We start from the raw sequence: 26,421 nt of genomic DNA, 5'->3' as shown, positions 1-26,421 counted from the left end.
GCCCAACACCCATCCCCTCCGCTGGGGCCACACCTGGGATCAGCCCTGACCTGCAAATTGCTCAGGGATGCTCGGGCACCGCTGCCCAAAGCGGGGAAACTGAGGCACGGAGGTGACTGAGCGAACCAGGCTGTGCCACCACCCCAAACCCAGGCTGGAGGACACTCAGCCCTACCCGAGGCAGCCCCAGGGTGTTTAGGAGCCACCTCTGGCAGAGGGAAAGCCTCCTGGAGCAGGCTGCTGGCAGGAGGTGCCAGCAGGACCTGAGGAGCAGGTTCCCAGGACACGGGAGATTGCCTTCCATGCTCTGAGGAAAGCCCCGAGGGCAGAGGGTGGCATTTCCAGGCTGTTCTCCATGAGGGTGGCATTTCCAGGCTGTTCCTTGTGTTTATGAGCTGCTTTCTTTAGGAAGCACCAGGACCTTTGGTCCTCGCTGCCCTCCCTCCTCCTCAGGGCTCCTGGTGACAGAGTTGTCACTTGCTGCAGAGCCATCCCCTCACCCAAAACCCAGCAGAGCACCAGCCTGGGGACACAGCCAGCCCCGAGGATGTCACAGGGCCAGGCCGTGTCCTTGCTGGGGTGGGCACAAACCCGGGGGGGCCCTCGCTGGAGGAGCAGGATGGTTTGAGAGGGATTCTGGGCCAACAGCACCCCTGGAACAGCCCCAAAGGTGATGCTGGAGGGTCCCAGGGACCGTGTGCCAGATGTTCCCCAGGATTATAGCTGAGACACCCCAGGAGAAGGCGCCTCAGCTCCCCAGGCTGGCTCTGGAGGGTGGCAGGAGTCTCACCCTGCTGCCTGTGAGCGCCTTCCAGCCCCGGCGTGCACAGACAAGCAGGGAACCGGGCCCTGCTGCCAAACCCATCCCTGAGCAAAGCCCCCAGAGCAAAGCCCTGCTCCCCTCCCTGCACGGCACAGCCCGGGCACGGCTGCTGCTCCAGGGCAGGAAAGCTGTGGGAGCCAAGTGGGAAGGGAGCATTGCCCACCGACCCTCACCCAGCACGGCCCCAAGGCCACGCTGCCCCTCCCAGCCTGGCACAGAGGAGGGGATGCCCAGAGGAGGCTCCAAGCTGCTCCAGCCTCTGGGAGCTGCAAGTTTTCTGTCTGTCCGTCCCACAGCCCAGCAGTGCCCACGTGGGCAAGGAGGGCACAGAAACCCTCGTGCCCAGGGGGTAGGAAGGTGGGACACAGGGACCCTGGCTGGCACAGCACAGCCCCCTGACCCAGCTCGGAGCATTCTCTGCCAACTCCAGACCCACTTCCCGACATGGAGCTTGCTCATCTGCCCTGTGCCACCCGAACATGCCCTGCCAGGCAGGAGGAGATGCCTTATCTGGCTCAGCCCATGACTCAGAGGAGAGGAAGGAGGGCACAGGAGGCTGAATCATCCTTCACTCATCCCCGGGCTGCCTTCACACCTCCTCATCCTCCTGGGCAAGGCCTCTAGGGCTTGGCACAGTCAATGGGATGTTCCCAGCAGCAGAGCACGGGGGATGAGTTTGGAAAACCCCAAAACCTGCCCGCTGTGCAGCACGGTGCTCACCCAGCAGACAGCCGGGGAGGTGGGGGGGAAGGAGCCCGTCAGCTCCTTCTGATGTCTTTGCTAAAAATCCCGGCTACAAAGAGATCTAATTGCAAATGAACTAATTAAGTAAACCTCTGACGAAGCGTGAAAACAATTTGTTTGACCCTGACGCTGGCAGAGGGCTCTCCGACAGCAGAGTTAATCAGTCAGCGCCGAGCCCACAGCGGTGTCAGCGGTGCCATCTGCCATCTGCCGCCTCCCCGGCACGGCTGCCAGCCCCCCTCGCCTGCTGCCTGCTGCCCGGCCTCTGCCCTCCTCCACATCCTTCACTCATCCCACGGCTTGGCTTGGAAGTGCTCACAAAGCTCACCCCACGCCACCTTTGCCATGGGCAGGGGCACCTTCCAGTCCAACCAGCCCGGCCGTGGACATTTCCAGGGATGGGACAACACCAGCAGCAACCCCTGATGTGTTTTCTCCTTCTCCACGTGCTTTCCTAGCTCAGGGTTCACACTTTGAGATGTCTGAACCAACTCCCAGGACCTTCCCCTGCTGTTTTCTCCTTCTCCAACTGCTTTCCTACCTGAAGTTACAAACTTTGAGACGTCTGAACCAACCCCCAGGACCCTCCCCTGCTGTTTTCTCCTTCTCCACGTGCTTTCTTAGCTGATGTTACAAACTTTGGGATATCTGAACCAACTCCCAGGACCCTCCCTTGCTGAGGAGGGTTTCTCTGAGAAGTTTTCTCCTTCTCCATGTGCTTTCCTAGCTCAGGGTTCACACTTTGAGATGACTGAACCAACTCCGAGGATCTTCCCCTCCACCAGCTCCACTCTGTCCCAGCCTGAGACAGAAAAACCTCCCCCAAAAAAGGTGATACTCACTTGACAAACTGCCCCAAGTCCTCACAGAGGGTTTCGCAGCCAGGCCACTTGCACTCTCCGTGGCCGTAGAGCGGGTGGGAGCCGGGGGTCTCTTCGTGGGAAGAGCTGCACAAGAGGGAAAGGAGCCTTCAGATGGGGCAGTGGGGATGCTCCAGCATTCCCAGCCACGGGAGACCCCACAGTGACAGCTCTCTGTCCTCTGTGGGTGCAGCAGAACAGTGCCAGGCTGCTTTTATGGGGTGGGCAGAAACCCCCCAGCCCTCCCAGCCCTGGGGGTGATGGATCCCAGCCCCTTCCACCTCTCCAGGAATAAAAACACAAAGTGCCAGGGCCCGACCCGGCTCTACCTGTCCCTTCTCGGCGTGTGCATGGTGCTCTGCCCATTGGGCAGAGGGTGATGGGAAATGGGAGGCGAGACCTTGGCGGCCGAAAACGAGGTAGAGTTGGAGGTGTTGGTGGTGAGGTCAAGACCTTCCTGCTTGATGCTGTCCTCGACGGGCTGGGCGGCCGTGACCTCCTTCCAGAGCTGCTGGAGGTCTGAGGGGCAAACAGCTGGGGCACAGGAGAGTGGCCAGTGTCAGCAGCAGGGTTTCCTCCCTGCTCCCTCACTCCCCACATCCCACCCAGCTCTGGGGGAGCATCACCTGGGGCTGGGCACAGCAAGGGGAGGCTGCAGGACCCGTGGGGAAACCCAGACCAAGGCACCTGCAGCACCCAGAGAGCTGTTCCCAGAAGGGAGAAGAGCCCGGCTTCCCAAATCCTGGCACCCTTCTGCCAGAGGAAGAGAGGTGCCCCAAATCCTGGCACTCCTCTGTCAGAGGTGCCCCAAATCCTGGCACTCCTTTGCCAGAGGTGCCCCAAATCCTGACACTCCTTTGCCAGAGGTGCCCCAAATCCTGACACTCCCCTGCCAGAGGTGCCCCAAATCCTGACACTCCTTTGCTAGAGGTGTCCCAAATCCTGACACTTCTCTGTCAGAGGTGCCCCAAATCCTGACATTCCTCTGCCAAAGGAAGAGGTACCCCAAATCCTGACTCTCCTCTGTCAGAGGTGCCCCAAATCCTGACATTCCTCTGCTAGAGGAAGAGATGCCCCAAATCCTGGCACTTCTCTGCCAGAGGTGCCCCAAATCCTGACACTCCTCTGCCAGAGGTGCCCCAAATCCTGACACTCCCCTGCCAGAGGTGCCCCAAATCCTCACTCTCCTCTGCCAGAGGTGCCCCAAATCCTGGCACTCCTCTGCCAGAGGAAGAGGTGCCCCAACCCTGCGCCCTCTGGAACCCGGCCCCCACCCCTGCAGGGCTCCAGCTGCTGACCCACCACCCCCAAACTTCGGGGGCACCACAACCCCAGCAGCACAGCCCCTCCCAAGCCCCCCATGCCCAGAGCAGGGGGGAGAACCCTCCTTACCTTGGGGCAGGCTCTGCAGGGGCACGCTGCCCTGCCCGGGCGGGAGGCTCACCAGGCCCTGGCGCTGCAGGTTTAACAGGTGCTGCTGCTGCAGCTGCTGCATCTGCAGGAGCTGCTGCTGGAAGGCCAGCTGCTTGTTCCCCAGCGGCTGCCGAGACAAAAGCAGGGACAAATCCAAGATTTATTCCCGGCCTGGCAGGGCGGGCTGGCGGTGGAGGTGGTGGTGAGGGGCGCTGGCAGCGAGGGGCGCTGGCAGCAGTGGGGACCCCACGTTTGGAGCTGCCTCCATCCTCTGCAGGGCCTGCTCAGCTCCCGGCTGAGCCGGACACGGAGGCTTTGATCTATCGGAAGAGGAGGGGAAGGAAAGGGAAGAGGGGAAGGGAAAAATAAAGCGCTGGGAAGAAAGGCAGAGAGAGGAGCTGGAGGCAGGGAGGAACCTACAAAGCGTGGCTGGGGGTCCCACCAGGGAGGTTCAGCTGTATGAAAAAAGGGGGGTGCCAGCAGCTTTTATGGGGTGGGCAGAAACCCCCCAGCCCTCCCAGCCCTGGGGGTGATGGATCCCAGCAGGCACAGAACCCTCCTGGAAGGCAGGGATTTATCCCTGTTTGGCAGAAATGATTGCTGCGTTGGTGAGGGGCTCCAACTGGCGCAGGGACCAGTGCCAGCACTGGTGTCCCCACCCTGGCCACAGCCACCCCCAAGTAGGTGGCTCTGCCTCACCCCTGGAGCTGGCCAGGCTCTGAGCAGCATCGCTGGCCCTAAACTAGTTAGGCAGGCCGGGTCCCTGGGGAGGCGCCGAGAAATCCATGAGAATTAAGTGAAGGGGAGAGAATTCAATTAGGGCTGGGGACAGGCAGCTGCTAAGGGAGAGGGGAGCTGCCCCCAGGCTGCCCGGCCTCATTAGCGGGGCAGGCGGCTCCGTGACCCCGTGAACCCCCCAAACCCCCCTGTTGGGGCAGACGGTGCCAGCAGGGAGCTGGGCTGGGACACAGCCCCCTCCTCACTGCACTCTGCAGCCCCCCCAAAGGAGTATTTCTGTGTTTGTGCTCTGATCCAGGAGCACAAGAGCTCTGCAGTCCTTGCTTTGTGAGCATGGTGGGGATTCAGCCCCCCAGGCACTGGGAATTCCAGGGAACTGGTGATCCCTGAGGCTGCATCACAGGGAGCAGCACAGAATGCCATCCATGACGGAGTTTGGGGTCACACCCAGGGTCTCACTGGGTGCTGGTGGATCCCTGTGGGTGTTGTTGATGCTCAGCCTTGGCTTCGTGACTCAGATGAGCTCCAAACCCCTCTCCCAGCACCACCACAAGTCCCGTCTAAGGTACAGATGGAGTTTAATTCCAGCTTTTCGGCCTCAGAAAGATGTGAGGACTCTTTCTGTCCACTCCACCTCTTGGCCACAGCAGAACTGCCTCCCCAGAGTCAGACCTGGATCCTCCCTGGCTCTGTCTCAGCCCTGCACCTCTGAGGCTTAAAGATCAAGGCACAAATCAAAGCAATTCCTGCTCAGTGAAGAGAAATCCCTGACTCCTGAGCCAGGAGGGCTCCAGGCCATAGGATCAGCAGGATGGAGGGAAAAGGGCAGGACCAGGCTGCAGCCTGAGAGCTTCAACAGCGGCTTCTCTGTCCCCCAGGGTGTCCCCTCCAGGCGAGGGGTGTGGGATGGACACACTGTCCCTGCCTTGCTTAGAACAGCAGCTGGGATGGGAAGGGATGGGACAGGATGGGAAGGGATGGGACAGGATGGGATTCTCCTCCTCTTCCCGGCTCCACCACCGCCCTCCCTCCCTCCCTCCCTCCCTCCCTCCCCGAGGGCCCGGGGCAAGCCCCAGCTCTGCTCCAGCACAGCCTCATCCACGTCACTTCCAGCCTGAGCTGCTGGCAGTGGATGAGGTCAGGAGGATCCCTGGGCACGCTGCCTGCATCCCACGGCCCAGCCAAACTCTCCTGGCCCGGCCTGGCTGGATTCAGACCCCCTGAGCCCCCCGGGCAGCCCTGACCCACTCGTGCCTCTGGTGGGGACGCTGTTGAAGCTGGTGATGTGAAGGTTGAACTTCCACGTGCCTCAAATCCACGTGCCTCCAGCTTCCACAGAGCAGGAACAGCAGGAGCAGCCCCAGGAACACAAATCCAAGCCAAACCTAAGCCTGACCCTATGGGGAAGCCAATCTGCCACTCCTGGAGAGCACCTGTGGCACCACAGACCTCTAAAGCCCTGAGTGATGGCTGAGGGGATGCAGAGCCATCCACCAGCCCACGGGCTCCAAGCCAAGCTTTCCCTGCAGAAACCAGCCTGGGGAGAGCCTGGATGACAGCCCAGCTTTCCCAAAAATCTCACACCCCACTGATCCTCCAGACCCCCATTCCTGTTGGAAAAGCCACTCCCAGAGGAGCTGGCTCTGTCTTGGGGCCGAATCCTGGGCTTCACTCCCCCAGCCCATTCCCCGCTCATTCCCAGGAGATTCCCAGCCCATTCCCAGTTTGGAGCTCGGGGTCTGCAGCATCACCAAGGTTTGGCTCTCCCAGCTCATTCCCAGCCCATTCCCAGGAGATTCCCAGCTCATTCCCAGCCCATTCCCAGCCCATTCCCAGCTCATTCCCAGTTTATTCCCAGCCCATTCCCAGCCCATTCCCAGCCCATTCCCAGCTCATTCCCAGCCCATTCCCAGCTCATTCCCAGCTCATTCCCAGCCCATTCCCAGTTTGGGGTTGGGGGTCTGCAGCATCACTGATGTTTGGCTCCCCCAGCCCATTCCCAGACCATTCCCAGCCCATTCCCAGCTCATTCCCATCTCATTCCCAGCCCATTCCCATCTAATTCCCAGCCCATTCCCAGCCCATTCCCAGCCCATTCCCAGCCCATTCCCAGCCCATTCCCAGCCCATTCCCAGCTCGGGCTGGGGGTTTGCATCACTACCTAGGCTTGGCTCTCCCAGCTCATTCCCAGCCCATTCCCAGCCCATTCCCAGCCCATTCCCAGCTCATTCCCAGCCCATTCCCAGCCCATTCCCAGCTCATTCCCAGTCCATTCCCAGCTCATTCATTCCCAGCCCATTCCCAGCCCATTCCCAGCCCATTCCAAGCTCATTCCCAGCTCATTCCCAGCCCATTCCCAGCTCATTCTCAGCCCATTCCCATCCCATTCCCAGCCCATTCCCAGCCCATTCCCAGCCCATTCCCAGCCCATCCCAGCCCGGGCTGGGGTCTGCAGCCTCCCGGTGCATTAGATGCAGCTGAGCGGGTGCAGCCAGCGGGGCAGGAGGCGCCGTCACTTTGATTTATGAGCACATCAGGAGGAGTTTGCGCCGTGACACGCGGGACTGACAGCGGCACTTCATTAAGCTGACACCGGGGTTAGGCACCAGCAGCACCCCCTCCCCACCCTGCAGAGGGACAGCCCCTGCCCTGGGCAGCTCTGGGGACACACTGAGACCTTCCCAGGGCGTTTTGGGGTCTCTGCACCCCGTTGCTGCTTGGAGGAGCAGGATGGGAGCCAGGAGCTGCAGCACAGCTCCTTGTCAGGATTTGGGGCACCACTGGCAGAGGAGTACCAGGATTTGGGGCACCTCTGGCAGGGGAGTGTCAGGATTTGGGGCACCTCTGGCAGGGGAGTGTCAGGATTTGGGGCACCTCTGGCAGGGGAGTGCCAGGATTTGGGGTACCTCTGGCAGAGGAGTGCCAGGATTTGGGGCACCTCTGGCAGAGAATAGCCAGGATTTGGGGCACCTCTGACAGAGGAGTGCCAGGATTTGGGGCACCTCTGGCAGGGGAGTGTCAGGATTTGGGGCACCTCTGGCAGGGGAGTGTCAGGATTTGGGGCACCTCTGGCAGGGGAGTGCCAGGATTTGGGGTACCTCTGGCAGAGGAGTGCCAGGATTTGGGGCACCTCTGGCAGAGAATAGCCAGGATTTGGGGCACCTCTGGCAGGGGAGTGTCAGGATTTGGGGCACCTCTGACAGAGGAGTGTCAGGATTTGGGGCACCACTGGCAGAGGAGTGTCAGGATTTGGGGCACCTCTGGCAGGGGAGTGCCAGGATTTGGGGCACCTCTGATAGAGGAGAGTCAGGATGCTGCTGGAGGCTGCGGGGTGGCCCTCGCACCCCAGCACAGCAAAATGCTGCAGGAAGGGCTGGGATGTGCCACAGCTCAGCCCCACCCTGGTGGGATTCATGGATCTGTGGATCTTTGCTCTGCCCCTTCCTCGTGCCCCCAGTGTGGCACAGCACCCGTGGGCACAGAGCAGCGCCACGTCCTTAGGGACAGGATGATGGTGACAGGCTCTTCCCACACGTTTCCATCCTCCTGTCTGTCCTGCCCTTCTCTGGGGCACTCCCCACCCCGGGGAGATCAGAGCTGCTCCTCCTGGGAATGCTGCCCCTGCTCCCAGCTCCACCTGCAGATCCCACTCGGAGCTGCTGACTCAAGGACTCAGCCCTTGGAATCAGGCAGAGGGGAAGCAGAAGGCGCTGGGTTTACAAATCCTGCAGTGGGCTGGAATTAAATCCAACCCATGGGTTTCCAGGAAAGATCCAAGGGTGGCTCTGTGGAGGCATCCCACACATTCCAGCTTTTCCCTGAGTTTCAGGGAAGCCACAGCATCACCACTCCCAGAGGCAAACATGAACACAGACTTTAGGAACACCAGCTGCCCAATTTTTGGGGTGAAACCAAAGCTTATCCAAGGATTTTGAGGAAGGGGAACACTGCCATTCCCTAGCTGAGACACCCTCAGTGCCTTTCCCAGCAGGAAAGCTGGACACACACCCCTCCAGCAGCACCCAACACCCCTTCCCCCCCTGCTACACCCTTTCTTGTTGGATAAATTTCCCATCTCCTCTGTACCATTTAATTAAAAGTTAACACGAGCTTTTTAAAGCGGAGCCCGCTAAGCAAGCGCTTTGTTAGAGCTTAATTATATCCCTGCTCGGTGCTGCAGGAGAACATCGGCAGGGCCAGCAGGAAAGTCCTTGAGGAAGCTCACATTCACACCTCCCCCATCTCCCGGAGCAGCAGCAGCTCCTGGAGATGGTTCTGATAACCCTGACCCTGTGAAAGCACCAACACCCCACGGTGGGATCCTGCAGAGGCTGGGGCAGGTGACCCTGAGCCACTGCAGCCACCCTGCTGCCCTGATGGCAGCGTGGCTGTGCCAGTGAGACCCTTCTGTGCCACCCCAGCACACAGGCTGGGCGTCAAATCTTCCCTCCCTGGCACAAAGCTGAGTTTCAAGTGCTGGGTGTCCATGGGAGTGGTGGGTTTTGGGAGGAGCAGTGGCCACGAGCAGCTCCAGCAGTGGGGAGGGAGAGGCTCAGGAGCAGGTCCCTTGTCCCTGGGAGCCCATGGAAGGACACACAGGGGAGGGGCAGCCGTGAATTCTGCAAAACTGCACAGCAAAAAACCCTGAGTGGAGCATTTTGGCAAGAGAGAGGGGCAAAAATACCCAAGGAAAATGAAGGGAGAAGTTCTGTCTGCTGGCTGGGTCTGTCCCCAGTCTCTGTGTGACCCCAAAACACAGCCACAACCCCTTGTGGGGCATCACTGTGCCCTCGGGGGCAAAACCTGCTGTGTGCTGGGGGTTCTGCAAGATTGCTGCAATCACAGGGGCACAAAATGAGTCTCCAGCAGGCACTGACCTGCCCAGCACTGCCAGCATGATCCTGGGAGGCTGAGAGCCCTGCCCACCTCAGAGAATCCTGCTGGAAAAGCCCTTTGCTGGGATCCCTGCTGTTTCCCACATTCCCTGGGCTTTGGAGAGCTGCCCTTCCTGGCAGGAAAAGCCCAGCTCTGGTGCCACCAAGCAGCCCTGCCCACCCCCAGGGTGCTGCTGTGCCAGCTCAGCCAGGACTGGGCTGCCCAAGCTGGGCCTGGCAGGGCTGGGCTGGGCTGGGCTGGGCTGGGCTGGGCTGGGCTGGGCTGAGCCTTCCCCGATCCCACCACGGGGGGATTTGGGGAGCCCTCCCTCTGTGCTGGGGGGTGGGACCTGTCCCTGTCACCAGAGAGGGTCCAGTGGCCCCTCCAGTGCTGCCCCACACCCCCCACATCTTGTAGAGGCACCAGATCGCAGAGAGGGAGGAAGAGGAGGAGAAAAAGGAGGAAGAAACAACAACTCCCAGTGACTGCAGCGGTCACCCTGGCACCCCCAGAGCAGGATGCCCCATGTCCCATTGCCATGGGGGCTGTCCCACCCCTTGTTTGGTGCTGGTGCCCCTGCAATTTGCCAAGCTCACCTCTTTGGGTTGCTGCTTTCCGGCTTGCTGCTGGGTCAACAGCTGCAGGTGAAGCTGCTCCTGCTGCTTCTTGTAGTATTCCTGCAGCTGGGAAGGGGAGAGAGGAACAGGATCAGCAGTGGGACCACCCCGTGCCCACCTCACCACCCCGTGCCAGCTCCTGGCACTGCCACCAGCCCAGGCTCCCTGTGTCACCCGGGGCAGGGCAGGAGGAAAGCACCCACCAGGGCAGTCAGGGCAGCAGAGGAACCCTGGGCACGCGCTGCCAGGGGCTCCGGATCCCTTGAACCCCCCCAAACACTCCCAAATGCCCACCCTGATGTGTATTTTAATGCCAAGCCGCTGTCCCTCGAGAGAAAAGCAGGCTGGGGTGGGGAAAAAGAGCACTTCGGGGTGGGGAAAGCCCAGTTTTGGCGTGGTGGGACCCCAAAAAACACCTGACAAGTGCTGTGAGAAGCAGTGGGGTCCCAGCTGGGAAGGACCAGGAGCAGCCACAGCCCCTGGTCCTGCAGTCAAAACAGCTCTTCAAATCAAAGCAGAGGTGTTTTCTGGGCCATTAAAACAGGGATAAACCCCCTGGATCCACAGGGAGCCACCAGAGAGGGTCCCAGTGCCCAGAGGCACTGCCAGCACTGCCAGCACTCTGAATAAATCGTGGGTGATGGATTTGCTGCACTCAGGGATGGGGGGGAAGGCACGGGGAGGTCAGTGAGACCCCCCAACCCCCTGGCAGGGGCTGAGGAATGTCTCTGGGGATGCCGGGGAGCCTTTATCAGCTCGGGGCTGCTGTTTGTGTCAGGAGAGCAGCTTTGGAGGGGCTGGGTGTTTACCCCCGAGCCAGCCCCAGCCAGGGCTGGGAGCAGGAACATTGGGTCAGGGGTGAGAGGTGTGATGTTTGGTTTGCTGCCGGTGGAGAATGTGAGCTATTCCGGCCTGGGTTGTTTAATTTGCAGTCAAACGTGTTTCTTTATCCGGCTCCAAAGAGGCTTGTGGAAGGACCCACCCAGGGTAGTGTTTACCCTTTGTTCTTTCCCTGGGGCCAACCTTGAATCCTTATCAGCCTGTTTGGAGTAAACAGGTACTGGAGGCAGGAGGAAGGGTGTGGAGGATGCTTGTGGGGTTTCTCCCTCTCTCCCTCCTGTTTACCAAGCAGAACTATTTTGTTTCAGAGTGGAAATCTGCTTTTTTTTTTCCTTCTCCTCCTTTTTCTCCCCTCGCCATCTGACTAAAATCTCTGGAAAAGCCGAGCAGGGCCATGAGAAACAATCCCCAGCTCTGGAGGTGGGCACAGGGAGCTGCCCACAGCCCGGGAGTGACCACGGGGGCTCTGCTTGGGGCACATCCACCCCGACCCCGGCTTTTCCCAGGAGCTGGGCAGCCCCAAATCAGCCCCTGAGCAGGAGTTTTGCAGGTTTTGAGACCCTGGCTCAAGGTGGCATCACCAGCACTGTCAGCACCTGCAGCACTTTTTATCCCAAAAGAAATACGTGGAAAGCAGAGGGAGGAAATGACCCATTTTTATGCCTCCAACAAACTCCAGCTTTCCCAGGCCCTGGTGGGAATTGGATTCAGCCCCGGTGCAGCGTTACCTGTTGCAGCATTATTGCCTGCTGCTGCTGCAGGAGGGCCTGGAGCTGGGGTGGGGACAGGATCTGCTGCATCTGCTGCGGCGTGATCATCTGCGGGGACATCATGGCCACGGACACGGGCACCTGGGACAGCAAGGACATGTCACCACTCCTCACCCCGACCTGTGAAACTCGCCCCAAACGCCAGCAGTGCCTCTCCCAGAGCACCCTCCATGTCCCCCACGTCTCTGTCACCTCTGGGTGAAGCCACTGTCCATGCCCTGGGATGTGGCAGTGGCAGGGGGATGCCCCACGGTGCTGCTGGCACCAGGATGAAGCTCCCTGAACCGTGAGCTCCCCCAGCAAGCTGAGAGCTGTTCTTGAAATGCAATTTAGCTGGGGGAACTGGGCATCAAACCACAGCTCCCTCCCCTGCTGGGAGCATGGGAAGGATGGAGGGAAAGGCCAGGGAAGTGGGAAGATACCGATCACCCAAATAACTCTGCAGAGCACTGAGGAAGAGGTTACGGGGTTCTCCAGACACATCAAAGCTTCACCTCCAGCTGACACCAGTAACTCCTGTAATTACTGTGCCAAGAGGAGGGAGGGCCGAGGGAACCTGCCAGCCCCTGCCTTTGGTTATCAAAACACGGGTCCACACCCCGGGCTAAGCTCCTGGGAAGGTGTCAGCGATGGATCCCAGCCCTGCTGGGTCCTGCCCAGGTGGAGCAATGCCCATCAGGAGCTGCCTCGTCCCAGCCTTCCACCCATCCCACCAGCCCAAAGCCCTTCCCGAGGCTCTGGGCAGGGATGGGGCCTGGCTGTAGTTTAATGACTCTCCTGGATGCCTCATATTCCTGGGAAAGCAAATCAGAATCGCTGGTCAGGAGCCACCAGCAGCCACGAGCTCTTCCAGGGGATCCCAGGAAGAGGCAGCAGCTCCTTGGCACGTGGGATGGGGCAGAGCCAGGATCCAGCTGCACGCCAAGGACCCGGTTCTGATCCAACTAAACAACCCCTCAGCCCAGGATCTCAAAGAGCAGAGAAATCCAGCAAAGCCCCCCTGAGGGCCTGGTTGCTGCCACCCCCCATGCCCAGACTGCCCGGCCTGGACCCCTCCCAGCCACTCCAGCGGGGATGGCAGCGCAGGGTGGCCCCGTGCAGTCCCTCCCATCGGTGGTGGGTGTCCAGCTGACCTTCAGGGGAGATTGCAAAGCCTTATCTATTTACTCAGGCTGCAGGGAGGCGTGGGACACGGGGCGAGCTCTGTTTGTCACCAGCGTTTCCCCCTCCAGCCACCTCGGTGGCGGAGCTATTGATTAACTCCTCTGCCTTCCCACCCACGGGTTGGAGCCCAGGGATGAGCCCCAGCACCCACCAGACAGCCCCGAGCCCACCCCCCGTGGCACCAGCACCCAGTGAAGAGCTGCTGTTTGGGCACCCAGCTGCTGCCAGCCAGCTGTGCCAAGCCCTGGGCGCACATCTGGGCAGGAGGGAAGCTGGCAAGCAGAGCGAGGTGAGCGCCGCTAATTTCCCTCTGCCAATTCATCAGCCAGCAACGTGCTCGGAATGAGAGCCCCTAATTAATTGCTCCTCCACGTCCCCCCCAGCCCGGGCGGGCTCCCCGCCCCCTCCCGCGGCCCCTCGAACACGTTTGCTGGCATTTTCAAATCGGAGGCATCCTAATTACCGGAGAGTTATAACACCTTCCATTTCTCGCCCAGCGGACTGACACCCTGTCAAGAGCAAAGAGAATTGCCAGAGGTTTTGACAACACTAATTGCCCCTATAATCTAAAAACACAAAGGAGAGGCGATTAGTCGAGAGGGCCCCAGCTCTCGATCCGACACGAGGTTTTCACAATGTTACAAGAAAACAAAAGTGACGCTTTTTAGAGTTTGATGGCTGCTAACAAAAGCAGAATTATATTTTCATACAACCTTTGTCTGCATTAAATGGCTTTTTTTTTTTTTTTTTTTCCCTTACCCCACTCCCCCCCGCGCTCGGATGCGGAGCTGACACGGAGAAATGGTGGCGGATCCGTGTGGGGGTGAGGTGGGAACGGGGAGAACTCGAGAGGGGCATCTGAGCTCTGCTGCTCCCTTGGCTCCAGTGAAGAATCCCCCCGCAGCGTGGAAAACGTTCCTCTCCCAGTTAAGGCTTCCAGGGAAAGCAGCAACTTTTAGTAAAAGATGAAATTCCCACTTACGGGCGGTTTTACTCCCGTTCATCCCACGCCTGATGAACGGGAATGGATGAACATCCCTGGGAATGTTCCAGCACTGCCCTGACCCCAGTGTGGGCCAGCAAACCCCAGTGTGGGCCAGCAAACCCCAGTGTGGGCCAGCAAACCCCAGTGTGGGCCAGCAAACCCCGGTGCTGGGGGCTCTCTGCCCCAGCTCTGGTGACAGTGCCAACTGCCTCTGTTCTGCTCCAGCAGAACCAGACGGAGATGGAAATGGGGCTGGAAATGTCCGTCCTAACGTGGCCAAAAGCCCCACAGGGTCACACCCCGCAGTGGCCCTAAGACACCCGCTCACTTACAGCCACGGCCCTCAGGGACAAGATTCCCTATGGCAGGGTATGAAACCAGCCTGGCACCCCTGGGTGACAGCAGGAGCAGGGCAGAACCGCCTCAGAATCTGGGATGCAACTGAAGGGAGCCAGGCAGAGCAGCACGGGGGCTGTGAGGGGTGATTGTCACCCTGCTGTGACACCAGAGCAGCACAGGGGCTCTGAGGGGTGATTGTCACCCTGCTGTGACACCAGAGCAGCACAGGGGCTCTGAGGGGTGACTGTCACCCTGCTGCCTCCACCCCAGCACTGGAGCAGCCGGGAAATGTCCTTGCAGCCGCACATCCCTCGGGGAGCAGGTCCCGGCAGCAGCAGCAGCGGTGGCTGGGGACCAGCCCGACGCGTCACCAGCTGGCATCTGCCAGACACCGAGGCAGGAAGGGTTTGACTCAGGCCTTGGCCGGCTGCCACCCCGCAGAAAGTGCTTACTAACAGCTCTGGCTGCTCCCAGAACAGCCCGGCCAGCAGCATCTCCAGGGGCTGCTCCTGCAGGCTGCAATCCCCGTGCCAGGGGTGGAAAAGCAGGCAGGTATTCCAGGGAATATTCCCTCCCTGAGCCAAAGGCAGCTGAGGGAAGCAGGACTTGGCTGTGTGGAACGAGGCAGGATGGAGGGAGTGAAGCTCTTGAGAAATTTTTCCTAGGTTTTTTTTTTTTTTTTTTTTTTGGGTTGTTTTTACGGGAAGCGGATTGAACTCCCAGGCACGAGGCAGAGCGGGGAAAGCCACAGCCCGGCGGACTTGGGTCATCATCAGAGGGTCAGTGCCCTCCTGACCCTGGGGACAGCTGGCTTGGCACGGGCTGGGGACATCCTCCATCAGCCTCCAAACTCTCTGCTCAGCCATCAGCGGGCCGGGAGGTCACGGCAGGAGTCAGCGTGTCCCCAAGGGCCACACGTCACCGACACTACGGGAAGGGGCAGCTCCTGCTCCACGCCTCAACCACACAGCCCAGACCTCGTCCCCCCATCCCTGCTGGCTCTGGGGATGAGCACCCCCTCTCTCTGTGCTCCTGGTTTCCTGCAGCACATCCCTGCTCTGAGCCAGCCTCGGGGTTTAACTCCCTGTTAGAAACAGCAGAAAACACGTTTGTGCTGTTTTTCTGAATTTGGACCACTCTTTTCAAATCCAAACCCAACAGAAACAAATTGAGGAGAGTGGGAACGGAAGGGGGGAAACAAGCACCAAAAGCAGCTTCAAGTTGTGCTGTTTTAAGGGCAGGGGGTGAGCAAATCCCACCCCAGAGCACAAATTCTCACAGGAGAAGAGCAACCCCAACCCTCCTGGCACATCCTGGCCTCCCTCCCTGCACTCAGCATCCCTGGGTGAGCTCCAAGATCCAGCTGGCTCAGTCTGGGAGTGCTCCCAGTGCCAGGCAGGGATGTCACTGACACCGAGGTGACCCCAGCCATGGCTTATAAACCCCGAGGGGTGGCACAGGGCCACCCAAACGCTGCTGTGCCACCTCTAGACCTCACCAGGCTGGGGTGAGACAATGCACTAAAATCTGCCCAGGGTCAGAGGAGGAATGAAGCTCAGCCCCACGTGCCAGGCTGGGTTTTGAGGCTGTGGGTGGTTTTAGGAGCAATTTTAGGAACACTGAACAGCCCCAGCAACAAAGGCTCGAGTGCCTGGGGTGGGGTGGCAGCAGGGTGAGCAGGTGAGGGGACACCAGCGAGGAGGACACCAGGCCCTGATGTTCAGCTTCCTGCGAAGAAAAGGAGGAATCAATTCCCGGCATGTTCAGCCCAATGTGTATCCTCGTTAGAGCATCCTCATTAGCACATCCTCGTTAGCACAGCCTTCCCGCTGGGGAGGCCCCAATCACACCTGGCTGGGCTCCAGGCGCTGCTTGGGGACAGTGGCAGCAGAGGTGACAGCACTGAGCCCCTCCTCAGCCCCCCAGCACTACCAGGGCAGGGTCCCTGCATCCCCTTCGTGGGCACAGGCTGCTGGCACAGCTTCCACACCGATGATTCCACAGGGATTGACGTGACTTTGGTCCCCTGAGAACCCAAAACACCAATCCCAGTGTGGTGTGGTGGAGGTGGCAGTGGGCTGGCAGAGCTGGGGGCTTTGGGATGGAGCAGGGACAGACAGGGATGCTCCAAGTTCACATGGAAAAGCCTCAGTGCAAGCCCAGACGGACAGGCTGGAGTGCTTTTCCCGGAGAGGGAACGCAGAAGGGCTGGTATTGATCTGTCTTCATTACCCATTTCACTCAAGTTTCAAATCAACAAAATACACTTTTCCGCTCTGCTGCCCTCCCCGCTGCAGCAGACAAAAGAAAAGCAATTTCCCGCAGTTTGCTCCAAACTCCCTTCCCCGAGTGCCCTCCAGCCCCTCTCTCCTCCCAGCAGAGGCAGCTCTGAGGGCACCCAAAGGGGGCACCCAAAGGGGGCACCCAAAGGGGGCACCCCGTCATTCCCAGGTGCCTCCAAGCCAGCACTGACAACTCGGGGTGCTGCTTTTCCAGCACCTCCTTCCATTGGCTTTGCTGGATCCCAGAAGGATCCCAGAAGGATCTGCTGCTCCCACCATCCCAAGACAATTTGGTGTTGCCCTGCAACACCAAAAGCCCCCAAAAGCAACTCAGTGCCCACCAAGTTTCCAAGAGTTTTGCAGTTGTAGAGATAAACCTATTTTTAAATGGTTTAGAACACCCAAAGATGGGGTTTTGGGGTTTTTTTTCCCTTTCCTGCAGCTGTAACTGAAGCAACATGAGACTGTCCACACACACCTCCAGGCATCTGTGGGAAGAGGGTCCTTATTCCAAAAAACAAGCCCCAATCCAAGATGCTGCTGAGCCCAGCAGCTCCCTGGTTGTTTTTAAGCTCAGGCCATCGGGAATGTCATTAATCCTGCTGGCCTGGTGCCCCAAAAATGTCCCATGCCCATCAGTGGGGTGACAAGGAGAGTGCAGAGCGTGGGCAAGCACGGGGGTCTCCTGCTCTCCCTGCCAGCAGTGGGACCCTCCTGCTCATTCCCCCAGCACCGGGGGCCAGGAGCTGGCTGGCACAGAGCTGAGGGGCGACAAAATTCCCCTGGGATGTAGAAATCCATTCCCAAATTGTGGGGCTGCACATCTGCAGGCAGGGAGTGAGGCTGGCACCCCAAGGACACCCCAACTCCCAAAGATTCCCATTCCTGCTGCCTCCAAGACAAGGAGGGCTGCGCTGGGACCCAGCCTTCCTCCTCCTCCTCCTCTCGCAGCCGTCCTGGCCAGTCTCATCCACACCAGTGTGCCTTAGATAAACTTCCTTTGAAAGGAGTCTGCTTAATCCCCTATCTCCCCCCGGTCAGATCCCGCTCCAGCTGCCGGCGGGGCCGCGGGGGGAGGCTCTGCTGAGTTATGAGTTATGAGCTATTTCTGACTCACGTCTACAACTTTCACAAGTCCTTTCTGCAACGCGGAGAGAGAAAAAAGGGAGGAGGGGAGGAAGGAGATCCAGTTGGCTCCGGCCAGATGGGCAGGCAGGGAGGGGAGGCTGGGGAGCAGCAGGGGATGCTCGGCTGCATCCAGCCGGGAATGCCAGGAGAGCAAGGAGGGATCAGCAGCAGCAGGAGGAGTGCAGGGACACACACCCACGGAGGGGAGCGAGGCGCCGGTTACCGGAATCTGACTTCACCCTCACCGCCTTTGTCTCTGCAGACATTTTCCATGCAGTGACTGCATTTCCTTCCTGCCGGCACCGCTGGAAAAAGCCGCCTGTTTGTGCCGTAGGAGCCCTGACTAATTCCCACTGCTCCCAGCCAGCTGCTGTGTCCCAGCCCGGGGGGCTCTGGGCTCTCCTGACCCCTGGGATGTGCTGCTGGATGGCTCAGCCATGCCCTGGCACTCCAAGCCAGGAGAGGATCCAGTATTGCCCATCCCAGCCCAGCTCCTGCTGCCACCCGGCTCAGCCTGGCACAGGCAGGACCTCCAGCTCTGAGAGCGCTTGTGCTAATTACTTTCCTTTGTTAATTAAACCCACGTGGCTCTAATAAGGTAACCTGCTGTTCTCCGATAAATTTAATTAGCCTGAAGGGAGAGCCCCTCCGCACAGCTATTTAAATTGTCACTTCCCATCGCTTGGGCTTTGCTTCTCCCTGCCTCCCCCTCTCTCCAGATTTCACCCCTCTCCATTTTCTGCCCTTTTGCTCTGGCAGAGAAGGGGAGCAAAGGGGAGGTCCCCCATCCCTACAGGAGCAGGACGTGCCCACCCAAAGCCCATTTTCCTGCCAGTGTCACAAATCCCCATCCCAGCTGGGCCTGTGTCCCATCCTGGAGGACCTGCCCTGGCTCCAGCCCAGAGGACTGTTCCCTTTTCCAGCCTCACAGCGCCCAGCATCAATCCTGGGATGCTCCAACCCTGGGAAACTCTGTCTCCAAAACACCATCCCAAAAAGTGGCGACACACAGTGACCCCTCCGCGACCCTTCCCCATTCCCCACACACAAAACACCTCCCAAGAAACTTCTGGAGGTTTCCAGAGGATTTAACTCCTGGAGTGCTCCAGTTAGGAGGTGACAGGGCTTTGTCCCACAGCCCTTGCCAGGAGAGGGGGTGACAGGGGACACCTGCACGTCCTGGGGGCTCACCTGCACCGCCGGCTGCTTGCCCTCGTTGCTGCTGGGGGAGCTGAGCCCCGTGGCCTGCTGCAGCAGGAACTGCCGAGCCACCTGCAGCGCCTGCAAGAGAAACACAGGGTGGGCATGAGGAAGGCTCCCTCCTCTTCTTCCTCCTCCTCCTCCTCCTCCACGGATTTCCCTCACAGGATGGGTTTGCAGCTCCCCAGCACTCCCTCCTGCCACACCAGTACATCCCATTAGAGACCACCACTCTCCCAGCCCCCATGGGGACAATCCTGTCCTCTTCCAAAAATCCCCACCAGCTCCAGCATTCCCATCTCACAAGGGTCATTCCCAAACCCCAGCCCTGGCACAGCCACTCAGTGATCTGTGCCCTGGTTGAGTTATTCCAGAGCCACCACCACCCCCTTCCTGCAGCTGTGCCCAAAGCCACCGTGGGTATTTAATTTTATCAATGGGATTGTGGCACTGGAGCAGCAGAAAGTTCCCGTCAGCAGCCAGGTTTGGGTGAAGCCAAGTGCAGGATTCCAGCCTGAATCAATCCAGGAACGTTTCTGAGTGGATTTGGTGCTGATCCAGGAGGTGCTCAGCAACCCACACAAGTGACCACCATGAAACCTGATTGTTTTTAGGGGGGGTTGCCTAGAAAAAGTGAGGAGTTTCTCCAAGTTTTTTACAGGGATGAAGGTGTTTCACTGGGAATCCCACAAAAATAGGGAGAAAACAATAGAAATGGATACAATGCACTCATTAAAAACACAGGTACAAGAGAGCCATGCCCAGCACTGTGGGCAGCTGGGGAAAATGGGAAATCAAGGAAAATCCTGTGAAGAGACAAGGAGAGAAGAGTGAGCATGAGCTGAGAAAAAGAGCCTGGGGGCCAGGAAAAGGAGTAAAGCTCAGAGGAAAACAACCCAGTCCTCCCAGACCTGTTTTGTCCTTTTTTCTGCTTTACAAGGATTCTTCTCCTTCCTTCTGGGGTTTTTTGGGTAAATTTCTGAAAAATCTCCACCCTCCTTCCCCCTGCCCCTCCAAATCCACTCACAGCTCAGCACACGCCTCACCTGTCGATCCAAACCAAGGATCACCCACAAAACCCTAACCCAGAGCCCCTCCTCAAATGGAGCATCCATGAAAAGTCATTCCCTGCATTTTAAATCCCATTTCATGTCCTCCCTGTGCTCCTCTGCGCAGGGAACTCTTGGGAAGAGCACATGAAAAGCAAATTGTAGCTGTGCTACATCTTTTTTTGGGTGAAAAACCCACCTGAGCTGCTCTGTACAGCTGGACAGGCACTACAAGGGCACGTGGAAAACGAGAAGGAATTTCCAGCTGGAAGCTTAGAGCAAAGGGTTTAACACACCCAGCCTTAACTTTATAAAAAAATTGTAATTTCATAGCAGGAGGCCCAAACCAAACACCCCAGACACAGCATTGGGCACCCTTAGCTGTGTTTGTCACCGTCAGATGAACCAGAGAGCCCTAAGAAAATCAAAACCTGAGGAATTTTATAAGTAAATGGACCCTAATTTCATATTCCTGTGGGGAAGTACCAGAGCTGTACACCCAGAGCTGCCCCACGGCCACTGAGCACCCCCAAAAATAACTCCCAATCTTCCTTTATCCAAATAACTCAAAACTCAGATCCTCGAGGATAAATACAGCAATTCACCACTGGGAATCACTGATGGGAAAAATCCCATGGTCCTGATCCTGCCTCAGCCTCAGTATTTCTCCATGGGCATTTTATTTTCCCTGTTATTACCAGGGATAGATGTGCATCGGTAATGCGAGCACAAAAACCCTGTGACAGTTATGACAGCTCAGGGTCTGATATTTTAATTACTTTTGGACATGAAAACAGTAATTCCAGTTAAAAGCCAAGGTGGAGGAATCCACTCGGCGGCACTCGGTGCCAGGCCTGAGGCTCCCACCAGGATGGGTGCTGGAGCACTGGGCTGCATCCCTCATCCCCACAGAAAATCCCTGAGCTTTAGCTGCTTTTCCAGGTGCCTTTTAGCACAGCTTTCCATGGATTTGGCTTCTCCATGTGCAATTCCTGCCGTGTTTGCAAGCACCACCTCGCAGAGGAGACCCAGCGAGGAGGGCAGGGCAAAAATCAGCGCAGCAGGGCTGGAAAACACAGCCAGGGGGGGAAAAGCCTGAGGAACGGAATTCCAGCACACAAAAAGTGCTTCAGAAGAGTTCTCCAGCACACAAAAAGTGCTGCACAAGAGTTCTGCTGGAATTTCTCTCCCCAAACCCAAGGCCTGGCTTGAGCCACCAGCGCCCGCCCGGCTCGGCCCTGCCGCCTCTCAGGGGGGAATTTAATTCACTCCCCGCTGGCTTCTCTCACTTTGGTGTGCTCTGAAGCACGAAATTACAAAGATTTACAGGGAAAAAAAAAACAAAACCCGACGTGGCCTCACAATTGCACACAGGGGCCTCTCCCTCCCTGCCGCTGTCCCCTCTCCATCCTGAGCTGGGCTCAGGGGTGGAAACCTGCTCCAGGGCTGGATAGAGCACAGGGAGCACCCAGGATGGAATTTTGGGATGCAGAGCCACCTCTCAGATGTGTTTGTTGCCCCAACAATGCAGGAGGAGCAGCCCAGTGGTTGGGGGAGATGAAGCTTTTCCATAGGGAAGTGTCAGAGCCTCTCCATGGGGCTGAGGAGGTGGGAAGGAGAAGGGAAAGTTTCCTTGTGGGAATAGATGGGATTTTAAATTTCCCAGAGGGAAAATTACTTAAAAATAAAAATCAACCCATAACCCACTGCCTGGTGTTGTCCAGGAGTGATCAGCACATCACCCAGAACTGGGAATGAATTCCTTGTGTCAAACTCTGCCTGATCACCAAATGATCCCAGGAAAAGTTTGCAAATGGTCCCAGAAAAAAGTTTGCAAAGGATCCCAGGAAAAGTTTGCAAAGGATCCCAGGAAAAAGATTGCAAAGGATCCCAGGAAAAAAATTGCAAAGGATCCCAGGAAAAGTTTGCAAAGGATCCCAGGAAAAGTTTGCAAATGATCCCAGGAAAAAAAATTGCAAAGGATCCCAGGAAAAAATTACAAAGGATCCCAGGAAAAGTTTGCAAAGGATCCCAGGAAAAAAATTGCTCCAACCCTGGAAGAGCCCAGGGAGAGCTGCCTCACACCCCACCTTGGATTAATGTGGGATTAATCCTCATCCCTGCTTTTTTCCCCTCAAAACCCACCCCAGCAGAGCTTTTCCAAGGCCTCCTGATTGGGAAGAAATGGGCCAAAAGCTCAAAAAGAAAAAAAAAAAAGTTTGAAAAGCATGGAGACATCCATGGGTCATCTGAAAAGGAGGAGCCACAGCCTTCCCTCCCCCAAAAAAATCAACCCAAAATAATCCCAGGGCAAAAGCAAATCTTGCTTGGGGTATTTGAAAGTGCCTCATTTACCAGATATTTCACTTTTTAATTCCAGCATGGATGCTCCAGCTGGGAAGAGCTGCCCAAAATCAGCTGAGGGATTTTCCACCTGGATCAGAGCTTTATATGTTGCTTTACCTTCCAAAAAGAGAAAAAACACCTGAATAATTCCATTAAAGCAAGAACTTTGCATGGAAAGAGGGAGGAAGGGAATTTTTACTTCCCTTTTCCCTCCAATCTTTTTGGAGGGTGGAAAGAGGTTGGGAAGGGCTGAAAAAAAAAAAAGAAAAAGGTGAAAAAAAATTTTAAAAAAAGGAAGATTTTTTACACTAACCTCATAAAAATGACATCGCCACATTCCAGAATTAGAGCCATTAAAACAACACACAGGGATATTTTTAGCTGGATATTAACAGTAAATGATGCCATATTGAGGAGCACTTCCACCAGCCCAGCCCTGGCCTCGCTTAACCAGAACCAAATGGCTCCAAGAGATCCAAATGAAAAAAAAAAAATGACACAATTCCTCACAGGAAAATGAAAAAAAAAAAAAAAAAAAAGCCCTTTTTACACCCAGCTCTGTGTCTGTGGCCCAGCCCCAACTGTTCTGCCCTGCTCCAGAGCTCCTGGATTTTATTCCTCTGCTCCTGACTCCTCAGTCCTCACAGGCAAGGGGTTAAAACCCAGCCCCACTAATTAACAGCACAAGGAACATGCTCCTGACAATCCCACCCCACGGAAAAAAAAGGGGAAATGTAAGGGAGAAGGGGCAAAAAGGGGGGGAGAGGGAAAAAAGAGGGAAAAAAAGGGGGAAAAACAGGAAAAAAGGGTGGGGAGGGGCACAAAAGGGGAAAAAAAAGGAGGAAAAAAAAGGTGGAAGAAAGGCAAAACTGCTCCTGCATTTATCCTCAGTGAAATATTAAATATGAATCAGGGAAGTGAAGAGAGAGACGAGTTTCACTTAAGTGCTCCGGCCTCGTTTTTATCTTAAATACCCTAATAATAGAGGATTACACAATATATCTGAGATGTGATCACATGTTTTATGGAATGGTATCTCTCTCAGGGCAGCAAAATGCCTCTCCTCCCCCTCCACACCCTTCCCCAACTCCCAAAAAAGTCCCGTTCGCTCCTTCTCCAAAACAAGTCTTATTTTTGTTTATTCCTCCCCGTTTCTTTGACGTCTATCTGCAGCACGCTGCCATTTTAGTTTTGGGGTTTTTTTGTACCATAAAACAACCCCAAAGGACGCCAGAGCAGCCGGATTTTTCCAGGTGGCTCTTTTTCCATGGATTTGGAGGTGGAAGGAGCTCCCGTGGGCTGCCAGGCTCGGGGATTTTCCCCTCGCTTCTCCCAGGACATCCCTGCTCCACGAGGTTTGCACGGATTTGGGTTCTCCACGTGCAACTCCTGCAAGGATCCTTTTCCATCCTTTTCCTCCATTCCCTGCACCCCAAACCTGCAGCGACCCCATCTCTCTGCACCCCGTGGATTTCAACACCAGCCGCTGGCTCAAAGTTGGGATTTTTTTTGGCAGCAAATCTGCAAATAAAACCCTGGAAAACCCCAAATCGTGGCTGGGCAGTGCTTTATTCCCACTCCTAAAAATCCAGAGGATCCCCCAGCACTGGGATGTGCCACCCCCGTGTCCCCTTTTCCTTCCTCACGGGGAATTCCAGAGGGTTCCAGCCTGGCAGATCTGGGAATTCCAGAGGGACCCAGCCTGGTGGATCTGGGAATTCCAGAGGGATCCAACCTGGCAGATCTGGGAATTCCAGAGGGGATCCAGCCTGGTGGATCTGGGAATTCCAGAGGGATCCAGCCTGGTGGATCTGGGAATTCCAGAGGGATCCAGCCTGGTGGATTTGGGAATTCTGGGAGGATCCAGCCTGGCAGATCTGGGAATTCTGGGGGGATCCAGCCTGGTGGATTTGGGAATTCCAGAGGGATCCAGCCTGGTGGATCTGGGAATTCCAGAGGGATCCAGCCTGGTGGATCTGGGAATTCCAGAGGGGATCCAGCCTGGTGGATATGGGAATTCCAGAGGGATCCAGCCTGGCGGATCCGGGAAGGTGAGGGAATGTTGAGCTCCAGGTTGGAGCTGCCACACAGCCACGTCCCCTTGCTCCGGGACACCGCAAAACAAGGTCCCTGAGCACCCCACAACACCCCCACAGCCTCAATATCCCACCCACCTCAAGGCAGCACCCTCGGAGAGGAGCTTTAACCCAAAAACCCCCTGCAGGCACGGGAAAAGGTCAAATCCAGGCAAAAACGGGAGCAGGAGCTCCCAGGAGTGAGACGTGGGCTCCCACCACCTCCCAAGGTTTCTTGGGGGGATTTCACAAAGTTGAACGAGAATGAGGATGGAGCGCTGACATTCCAGGATGAGGAGTGAGCCCAGCCGCCCGAGAACCTGGGAGAACGCTGCGTGCTCCGGGGATGGAGCAAAGCCTCCATCAAGCACCTAATTGTCCAAAACTCCTGCTGTGGGGACATTTATTCCTGACCCCAGCTGCTGCTCAGCCTGCTCCCTGAAGCAGGAAGATGGATAATCCTCGGGATAGGTTCTCCCCCTTCCCCAGGCGCTGTCGCTGGAGGTGTCACTTGGTTTTTTTGGAAGTTCACCAAACCCTCTGCTTTTGTAATTCCACGTGCCAGGCAGCTTCCCAACAGGAAAAAGCGAAGGGGGCGAAATAAAACATCATCACGAGGATGGAAAACCCAATTTTCCAGAGGAAATCCCCATTCCACAGCCACAATTCCCATCTTTTTGGCCAGGAGAGAAGGCGGCTCTGCCGTTTTCCGATGGAATTCCGGGAAGGAGAGCAGGCAGCTCCTGGGAGGGCACTGGCAGCGGCATTACACGCATGATTACCCTTTGGATGCGGGGAACAGGGGCTTAGCGGCGTGCTAACGCCTGTTATCCAGGTAATGGATTTACAGCACTCCCTACTAAAGTATCAGACACAGCAATTTTTTACAGCTTTCACGCTGGAATTTATGGCTCAGGGAGGCGATCTCCGTACGAGGAGAGGGATCATTGCCTTATTTAGTAGCCGAGCAGGGAAATCGATGTTTTTTTGCCAAAGTTTGTTTGGAAAGGTGAGCTGCAGGCACGTCCTCGGGGCTGAGTGGGGACGTGTGTGGCGGGGGACACGTGTGGCAGGGAGTGCCCCAGGGGTACATCCGTGCACATGTCACTGTCACACGTGTTCTGGGCCGTGTGGGTGAGGCTCAATCTCCAGGAGCCCCCAGGAATGGGAAAGCAGCTCCTGGACAACCAAAATCCTCTCAGGGAGGATCTGCTCCCGGAGTTCCAGACACGGTTTTTGGTGTCTCTGCCCCTCAGGCAGCACCTTCCCCAAAACCAGCAAATTCCACCCCAGGGATGGAAGGGCTCTGCTTCCCAAGAGATGCAGGACAACGACACAATGACAAACCCATTTTTTGGGGCAGCTCAACCAGGAACGGCCAAACCTGCTGGAAGCCAGCCCCGAGGACAAACCTGGTGCTGTCCCCAGGGCAGGTCCTTGAAGGACCACGCTGCCTGTGTGTGCCAGGCTTGAAGGAACAGCTCCAGCCCATCCTACCTGCTGCTGCTGGAGGTGCAGGAGCTCCACGGGGCTCATCTCTCCGTTGGCCTCGGCTCCGGCAGCTCCGTCACGGCCGCCACCGGGGCCGGGGCCGCTGCCACCGCCACCATCGGGCTGGTTGCTCAGGCTGCTCACCCCGTTCTGCGCCGCGGGCGTGGAGCGGATCGTCTCCGAGGCGGATTCAACCATCATGACTCGCTAGCAGGACCTGAAGATGGGAGAGAAGAGCCTGAGAACGGGGCCTGAGATCGCTGGATGTCCCCCGAGCCCAGCACGATGGGATGTCAAACCCTGCTGGGTTTTAGCTGTGCTCTGTTCACCCCAAAAAATAAATGTGGAGCTGCTACAAACATGCTGCACGTCCCTAGGCAAAGCAAGTACAACACACTGCTTAGGAAAATCCGCAATTCCAGCTTCCCCTGAGCCTGGTGCAAGGCACAGAGCTCCAGGAATGCGTTAGTTTTCCTCAAATCCCAAATTATTTCATGGTGAGAGCGAAGCTGGGCACCAAACACAGAGAACCTGCACCTCAGACTCCACCCTGAAAACCCCAACAAAGTCGAAACATTCCCTCCAAGTGCTTCATCTCCCAGCAAACCACCACTTCCCAGCAGGAAAAACCACCTGGCAGAAGGTGCCAGGCTGAGGAAACCCAAAGGAACGGCAGAGTTGG

General features: G+C 57.2%; 1 protein-coding gene across 6 annotated transcripts in view; it reads right to left on the bottom strand.

Moving 5' to 3' along the window:
• Window positions 1-26,421, bottom strand: part of FOXP4 (forkhead box P4) — a 61,965-nt gene that overhangs the window by 15,833 nt on the left and 19,711 nt on the right. For 4 of the 6 annotated variants that reach the window (XM_030291730.4, XM_072918657.1, XM_072918656.1 and 1 more), the window contains exons 2-8: window positions 25,746-25,956; window positions 18,770-18,859; window positions 11,639-11,761; window positions 10,050-10,136; window positions 3,820-3,967; window positions 2,757-2,961; window positions 2,410-2,514 (exon numbers count right to left, since the gene is read on the bottom strand). In XM_030291730.4, coding sequence (XP_030147590.1) covers window positions 2,410-2,514; window positions 2,757-2,961; window positions 3,820-3,967; window positions 10,050-10,136; window positions 11,639-11,761; window positions 18,770-18,859; window positions 25,746-25,940 — 953 coding nt within the window. In that variant the 5' untranslated portion in view covers window positions 25,941-25,956. 6 annotated transcript variants of the gene reach the window in all.

Source organism: Taeniopygia guttata, chromosome 26 (assembly GCF_048771995.1).
Source record: "Taeniopygia guttata chromosome 26, bTaeGut7.mat, whole genome shotgun sequence".
Taxonomy (NCBI): Eukaryota; Metazoa; Chordata; class Aves; order Passeriformes; family Estrildidae; genus Taeniopygia; species Taeniopygia guttata.
The sequence above is the reverse complement of the archived record's forward strand: the minus strand, read 5'-3'. Positions and strand labels throughout refer to the sequence as shown.